This window comes from Acipenser ruthenus, chromosome 9 (assembly GCF_902713425.1).
Source record: "Acipenser ruthenus chromosome 9, fAciRut3.2 maternal haplotype, whole genome shotgun sequence".
In the NCBI taxonomy this organism is placed as follows: Eukaryota; Metazoa; Chordata; class Actinopteri; order Acipenseriformes; family Acipenseridae; genus Acipenser; species Acipenser ruthenus.
This window is the reverse complement of record NC_081197.1, coordinates 37,586,338-37,594,806: the sequence shown is the minus strand read 5'-3', so window position 1 is coordinate 37,594,806 and position 8,469 is coordinate 37,586,338. Positions and strand designations below refer to the sequence as shown.

The window sequence follows — 8,469 nt, the reverse complement described above, 5'->3', positions numbered from 1 at the left end:
AGATGTCTTGACAAACTCCTGAGAATCATTTGCACATCAGCCTATAGCCCACCCTCCTCTACTGAATTAATCCAGCTGGATTAAACAAGACTCCCCACCCAACCCCAATGGCATCCAGGGTTGTGTTCATGTAGATGGGCCACCCGGCTCCATTGTCTCCCTCCAATGTGTGAGCCCTGCCCCAGCAAGAGACCCGAGTGTCAGGCAACAAGGACACCAGTCTTTTAAAGCTAGCACCAAGCCTCTTTCTCGCCTCTGCCTGATTTCTGTTCATTTGGGCCATCATCAATCATTTTTTGATCTTCTACCTTCCCTTACCAACCCTACTCCACCCCTTTACAAAAAAAAAAAAAAAAAAAACATTACAAAGGAATCAGGCCCAGTCCATGGTGAGCTTACAAGAAAGACCCTGGACTTGTGGCCCAATTCTGAATATTCTTCAAGGCTTATCCTGTTTATGAAGATTCATCATGCTCAGTAGGGAGGTGTGCAAATGGACCACAGACAGTGTTGGGACTCTGGTTAACAGGTCTGCATTCTTTTTGTTTCTGTCATTAAGGTAGACTACAAATCTATAGGAAATCCAGGCTCACAGTATACTGGATTTTTCAAAAAATGCTACCAAAGCTTTCCTTTAAGAGAGAAAAAAGTGTTCTTATGTAAAGTGTTTTAAATATTTCTATATTGTATTGAATATTGACTACAGCAACATTTTGAATATTTCACAGATCCATTTCATCACTATTGAAAATGCCACAGCATTGCCAATGAATATGACTTCATAGGAAGAAATACTCTGTTCACACTTGTATTGGAACGATACTGGTAAAATTAGTTTTGGTTTAGAATCTACCGATAGGATAACATTTTCTGTCCTAACTCACTTTTCAACTCCATACCTGTTCACATTTAAACTGGTTTCTATCAATACACTTACATCACAGATATTCTGTATTACACCAAGATACTCAACTCCACTGTTTCTCTATGGGGACCTCCATCACGGTAAGTGCAAATGGTTGTGGGATATAGAGAGCTTGGGAGAAGATTTTCTATTGACAGTCAATGGAGCGTTGTTGGATTGAGCTGCTTTGGGCTTTTTTTTATCGATGTTTAAAAATATAAAAAACTTGTAAACTCTATTTGTCTTGTGCCCAGGGTGTTGTGACGGAATAAATGTTTGGGAATCTTGGTAATATAGAATATCTTTGGTGTACGTGTACATGTGCGCATGCCTCCATTCTGTTGTCGTACCGATCCACCTGTCCACACTTCACTGTTCCGAGTCAAAGCACAACTGTACCAGTACAAAACATACTCTTGTCTGGGTTTCGTATCGATACAGTTACATCAATACGACACCGGAAACAACTCCAGTGTGAGCAGATGTTGCGATACTGTTCTGCAATGATACCGGTATGAAAATGCAAGTGTAAAGAGGGCTAGATGGTGTAAAAGGGTGTGGGAGTCCACTTGTAGAGAGTTAGAGACAGACACAGGGGTTGTGGTTGAAAAGCCAGCTAAGATGACCAGGTTTTATTTATTTACAATTAATGATGGTAGTGTTGGTTCTTCAACAAAACATAAAACACTGTACAAAAACACAGCTACAAAAACCAAAGTTTAGCCAAGTGCTGCTCCCCATAAAAAGGGAGGCCCCACACCAGGAACACTCTCTTCTCTAAACTAATCTTAAATTCCAGTTTGCAGATATACATGTGTGAAACTGAACTAAACTAAACATTTTACTTTACCGGCTTCCTTCTTAGTAAAGGGTCCTGATCCTGTCAGCTGTTCACAACCTACTCAAGAAGCTCACTCTGGGCTACTCTTTTTAAACAAATCAATTATTCAATTAGAATATGCCCACATTCCACACATGTTTTCCAGGGCTGGATATTTAAACCCCATTCTTGTAAACTTGGTTGCTTTTCTGCAAAGGAGAATCCGCCCCTAACCAATACGTCATCAGCAAGAGCATAAAAGCTCTGTGTGTTATTCTTTTATGTCACTTCTTTTTGTTTCGGCTGCTCAGTCAAGCGCTGGGAGGCCGAAACGGGAGTTGACCGCTTAGAGCCTGGAGGAAGGGCTGCCCTCAGCCATGGATTCCCTGAGGTTTCCCCCTAAAATATATGAGTAGAGGTTTTTTCCTTACCTGAGTGCTGAGCGGTTCGTATTTAGTTCTGCGGGGTGAGTGGTCAGGTTGGAGTGGCTGGGCTCTCTCCCCCAGCGCAGTCATGCTCTGGGAGACGGGCCGTGTCTCAGCTGCTGATTTTCATTAAATTCAATATTTGGGGGATAGATGGCAGGGCGCCACTGCGGAGCGTGTTAATTATTTATTATTATTCATTCATGGTTTGGCGGCCTCGTCTTTTCGGGGTGGAGATGGCCACAGCCACTTCCTATCTGCAGCACTGGGATGCATGTAACTGCTCATGTATTTCCAGCCGGCCTCATGCAGGTAGCCGTCGGGCACCCACGGACGAGCCCTCCTGCCAAATTTATCTTTCACTCAGGACCTGAGTGCCCTCCACAGTCATCGAGCCCTCAGCGCCCTTCACAGTTCATAAATCATCTGCAAATGCAATCATCATCATTTATTCATTGCCATTCATTCATTGCCTTTCATTCATAGTGGATTCTCCGTGCTGAGCTGACAATTAAAAAAAAAAAAATCTTCAATTTAAAAAAAACATTATTATCAAAATGCAAACAAACCCGAACAAACTCCATGGAAGAATGCAGTCCTTGTTACAGATGGTCATTATTTATGTTTTGCAGGACATCAACATGTCCTTCATTCTACAGCTGTGGACAAATGTTTTGCATCACCTAGAATTTTAAGATTGAGATCATTTAAAACCAAAACGATATGAACATCATTTAGATATTTTATTTAACATCATGTAATCAACAAAACTACAAAATTATACCGGAAAAGTTTACCTGAAGCCATAATAGTAGTACAGTATTTCATGTAAGATTTCCAATGTGCCATTTTTCAATTTGTGTCAGTTATTTGTGAAGTGTACGGACAACTACAAAGTGGGATGTAATTCAATATGTCAACATAACATTATTCAGCAGGTTTAATTCGACTTTAGGAAGGAAAATGTGTTAATTCTATAGGGTGATGCAAAAGTTTTGGCCATAACTGTACTTCATTAATTATTATTATTATTATTATTATTATTATTATTAATATTATTATTATTATTATTATTATTATTATTATTATTATTAGTAGTAGTAGTAGTAGTAGTAGTAGTAGTAGTAGTATCAAATACATTTTATATATATAAAAACTGGAAAATGAATCCAACATGAAAATGTACTGACACCATAAGGCAGTTATTTTAACTATTGTATCAAATTGACCTTGTTAAGCAGGCCTGATGGGGCACATCACTGGGATCCCCCACACTGGCTGTATGGAAACACTGGGTCGGTAATTATGGAAATCAGCATGAAGGGCTCAATGTCTACAGTTAAATAATGCCAGACTGCCAGTGTTTCACATCTCTCCTACCCACAGCACAGTCACAGATCTGGAGCAAATGTACCATCTCCCAAAGAACTGTCACCCAGGACTGCAGGGGGGGACAGCAGCAGCCATTCACCAATTTGTTCCACCTTATTAACAGCTTGTAATCTTCTCATCTGTTTCCAATAGCTGTTGTAAATATGATTGTTAAAAATGGTGAGGGTTAAGGTTAATTCTTGCTCACAAGGTAACCCCTCCCATACTGTTACGTTTGTTTGTTCAGTCACCACATTGTTGTTTTGCACCTGTTCTCCCTGGTAAAGATTACATCTGTTAATTTCACATACATTATTTATTAATTTATTTTTTTAACAATAAAGACCATTTTATATGGTTTCCCTAGCTCCCTGTTAATTGCGTAACATAAGCAGCAGGGGCATATATATATTTTACATCATATTACAGTATCAGATACATATTGAATAGGATTTAAATATTAAACACCATAACAACTTATACTGTATATGCAGCATATGTTTATTGAATACAAATAAATATTGCTCTGCACTTTAATGTCAAACTCCTCAACATTTCTCTTTCCCTCGTGCTAGAAAGTTAAATGGGCCCTAAGTCATCCTATTTTGTGGAAAACTAAAATAGTCACAGACAGCTGCTCATTTAACTTGATTGCTAATTTTAGCAAAGCATGTGAAATGAGATGAGGGATCTTGGGTTCAATCCCTACCAAAATTAAGGTTTCTGTTTTACAGATTCCCCTCTTACCCTAGCCTTAGTTAAAAAAGCCAGTACATCAAATAAGACCAAGCAAGTATATTTAGTATATTTTTAAGACCAGCAAATATAGACCAAAAAACATCTACAACAGTTTTATAAAGGATATCACATTTTATTTTAATTCATCAAACACATTTTATAAAAAATAAACTATCGTAAAATATCTGACGAGTTAAATGTGATATACTTTAGGGTTGAATAGGTGATATCTTGGCAAAATGTAGCTGCCTTTTTGATTATTTTGCACGTTATGTCCATTTTAAAACACTTGTACATCATTCCTTAAAAAATGCACACGTGAATTCAGGCATCCTTAGCTGTGAGGCTAAAAATGTAATTTAAATATATACTGTATGTCCAGCAAAAAATTGCTTTAATATTTTTAGGGGTGTGCCAAGTAATGAGTAGAAACGTATTTAACAAGTAAGACAATTTGAGCAATAAAGAGTACAAAGCATATTACTCCTACTAGGACACTGCTAATTGTAGCCTCACCCACTTCTGTTGGTAAAACTACACATTAGGACCTTAACACAATTGAAATCATTGTATAATAGCACTGTCTGATCACTTTTTGAGTCCCTGAAATGTGTTTTATTATGGCAGGCGCTTCAGTTTTTTCCCCTGTACTAGTGTGACAGCTCAGAGTACAAGTATGTGTAAAGATTCCTCTGCATATCCTCTGCATATTTTTTTTTGTTTGTTTTACATATTATCTCCTCTGTCTTGCTTGTGTATGATTTGTTTTCTGGATTTAGAGTGATTCATAGAAAAGTTACTGTATGACTGAAAAAAAAAGAAATCAGTCAAGTATCTAATAAGCACCTTGACTTTTTTGTCAGCTGAATTGAGTCAGTTAAAACTCATGAATAGGTTTTACATTCATGTTTTCCTGTTTCTGTAACAACCAGGCCTAAAGAAACCTGCTATACAGCTATGCTGTGTCAGCTTGTTAAAGTCAATGTCAATTGTACTGAAGTGATGTGAGTCTGAGAGATGAGTAAAAACAGTCCCTGTTATTCTGGTAAAGGACCCGGTTAAGCCAATCCAGTCCCTTGCAGCTTTGGTTTCAAGGCCCACAAAAGGCCTTTTTTCTATGAGATGTCAGTGTTGCTTGTGTTTTTCAAGCTAATAAAGAGGACTGGAAATGCAGCTTTTGTTTACATCTTTAATTTATTTATTTATAACCCTCTGCCTGCCACCCCAACTGCCTCGGACAGGACTTTGTGCTCTCTCTCCTCTTTCTGTGTGCAGGTGTCCCTGGCTCTCAGCAGCAGCACAGAGCAGAAACAGGCAATTATTGATACTGCACTGTTTTATATTACCCTGGGTCTCTCTAATCCATCAGGCCTCTTTCAGTGAGGAGCTGGAAGTTGAGCCACACATCCTGGGCTCAGAGCTGCCTTCTTTCTCCAGCTGCCAGCATGCCGGGGGCCCTTTCATCCACTCCTCTTCCTGTCTCCCTCTTTTCTGTCTATTCATGGCCTGAAAAACCCCAGCCGGATGGCACAGACTCCTGGCAGGGAAGTGACTTTAGAAAAGCTTGTGTTTTTCTCTCTCTCTTAAGTTTCTTCTCTTATTTCTGATAAACACATTGCCTTCTGCTTCCCTCTGTCTTTTCTTATTTAATGAAAAAAAGGAAAAGGAAAGGCTTGTTTTCAGTTTCTACCCTAATTCAATCAAATCATTTCATGCTGCCCTCCTTATTTACCTGAAAAAGTTATTTGGTTCATTTTAAAACATTCATTTGTTTATTTTATGAAATCTGGCCAATTAAAAAAAATTAGCAAGAACACCCCCCCCCCCCCCCCCCCCCTCCTTAAATTAGGACAAATTGCCTGTTTTTACTAATTACTGTAACCCTTTGTGAGAAGTGCGATTGGATTGTTGAGAAACATAGCTGTGGTATAGCACAAATAAAGAATTCCTTCTAAAGAACTCTGCAGACCAATGTATCTGTAGCACTAGACTCCTGCGCATTTGTTATGTGGTACCCATGCCTAGGAATAATGGAATTAACTACATTGTCAGTATTTGCTAATTAAAATTAGGAGTATGTTAGTCTTAATTAATGGCCAATAAGTCATTGATGAGCTCTTCAGCAATTCAATTAGTTAGTTTATTAGTTAACTTGTTTATTACAAGTTTTAATAATAACAGTTGAAAGTGAAACTTATTCTAGTTAAAACAGTATTAATAAACCCAGTAGTATTTTTCCTTCTGATATTAGAAATGCTTGCTTCTTTAAGCAAACTAACAGCCAATTGGACACCTCAGCTAATGCATCAGCGCTACTAATTGGCTAAAGCGTCCTTGCTTAAATACTTTCAGCTTGTTTTTGAACAAACACCCCCTGCAACTGAGGACTGTAATCAGAAAACTATTCGACCACTGAGGCGATAGATATTCACACAGCCAATACTGGAAGCTTTTACAGAAATACTAGGACAAACGATAGATGAACAAGGAGCAGTTTTTGTAATGCAATGCAACATGGTGTGAAACTTGACTTTTGTCAAAAAGCTCTTCCAAGTATTTAGAAGGAAATAATTAGGCCTGGAAGAAGAAGAAAAAAAAAATGAAATGAATTGCTACCAAAATGTTGATACTGACTTAAACAACTGATTTGAGCAAAAGATCCAAGGGCTTTCTACTGAAGTTCAGAAGCAGGAGTGAAATTGAAAGAAGGTTTCTTGGACAGCTGCTAGACTGTGACACACCAGCATTGGAGAAGTGACACTTACAATATGAGCAATTCGATAAAATCAAACTGTGGTGATGCACAGATGAACTCTTCTATCGGTGGCAAACAGGATCCAAGCGTGACATATCCAAGTGAGAACCTGGGCAATAGGGCTGGTCTCCATGGAAACTCCAAAATCACCAAAGAACTCAGTCCAGAAGAGCAGCAGGAACTAAGGAGGAAGATTAACAACCGTGAGAGGAAGAGGATGCAGGACCTGAATGTTGCTATGGATGCTCTTAGAGAGGTGATGGTGCCTTACTCTGCTGCCCACCAGCATGGTTCTCCTGGCAGAAAGCTCTCCAAGATCTCCACCCTTGTCCTGGCCAGGAACTACATCCTCCTGCTTAGCTCCTCACTGCAGGAGATGAAGAGACTGATTGGAGAGATGAGCGGACCTGCACCCAGGCTTTTGCTGGCCGGATGGCCACTGTTCACAACGCAGGGATCCCTGCTTCTGACCTCTGACACCATCATGGCTAGCAAGTGCCCACTGCTGTCCTCAGAGGACCACCAGTATTCCCAGCTACAGTGGTCGAATGGTGGCCCCGTCTGTCCCTGTGCCATGTGCAGGCTGCCTCGCTTCATCCAATCTCTCCCCAATCCCAGGTTTCCAAAATGAAAATGAGCTCTTCTCTTAGCTTTTGACAGTTTTCTTGACATTTTCAGCTTTTTGACATTTGCGAAGAAATGATGCACTCCTGGCTGTCTGTTATGGGTTGTTGTTTTTTTTTGGGGGGGGGGGGGGGGGTACTCTAAAATTGTTACAACATTGATTGTTTTAGTTTCTGAGAATTGTAAAAAGGGTATTTAGGGATTTTTTTATTTCGCTGTGCATGCAGGGTATTTGGAGACTAATCCGTGGCAGCTTTCTAAAACATCTTGCTGTGAGAAGAGATTTGACCATGTTTGTAATGATACTCCAAGCAATTGGTTGAGGCTTGTATATACATCTCTTCTTCGAGTGAAAGTGGAAATATCTGTCTAACAATATTAATCAATAAGTAAAAAATAAAATAAACACACTTACATAGAGGACATACCTACATAATACTGTACAATGATTAACATTTGATATGTCTTTACTGAGAAGATGTGAGATTTATAATAAAATTAATTTGCATTATAAATCAGCAGAGACTAATGTTTTACTGAGCATCTGTTGCAATTAATTTTCCGGTTTAAAAAATGACTCATCCAGTACTGTATAATCATGACATTTCACACCTATTGTAAACTTACCGACTATCATATCATAACACTAATATGGTATTGGGGTGAGAATGTTAGTGGGCAAACTTTCTGTTAAATTGGTTTATAATGGAAAACTGCTGCCTGTTGGTTAGGAAAGGTGACTGGCAGTTGGGACAATTTACATTTAGACTATTCAAATATATGTCTCAATGTGAACGTTTGGATATATTACTGTAATCAATTCCTTATATCA

The 8,469-nt window shown here is 38.9% G+C and overlaps 1 protein-coding gene across 1 annotated transcript; it reads left to right on the top strand.

Annotated features, from left to right (window-relative positions):
• Positions 1-6,606: 6,606 nt before the first annotated feature.
• LOC117405514 (oligodendrocyte transcription factor 1-like) lies at positions 6,607-8,152 on the top strand. Its single transcript, XM_034008620.3, has one exon. It carries the CDS (start codon positions 7,027-7,029, stop codon positions 7,642-7,644), a length of 618 nt encoding a protein of 205 aa, XP_033864511.2. The 5' UTR covers positions 6,607-7,026; the 3' UTR covers positions 7,645-8,152.
• Positions 8,153-8,469: the final 317 nt, after the last annotated feature.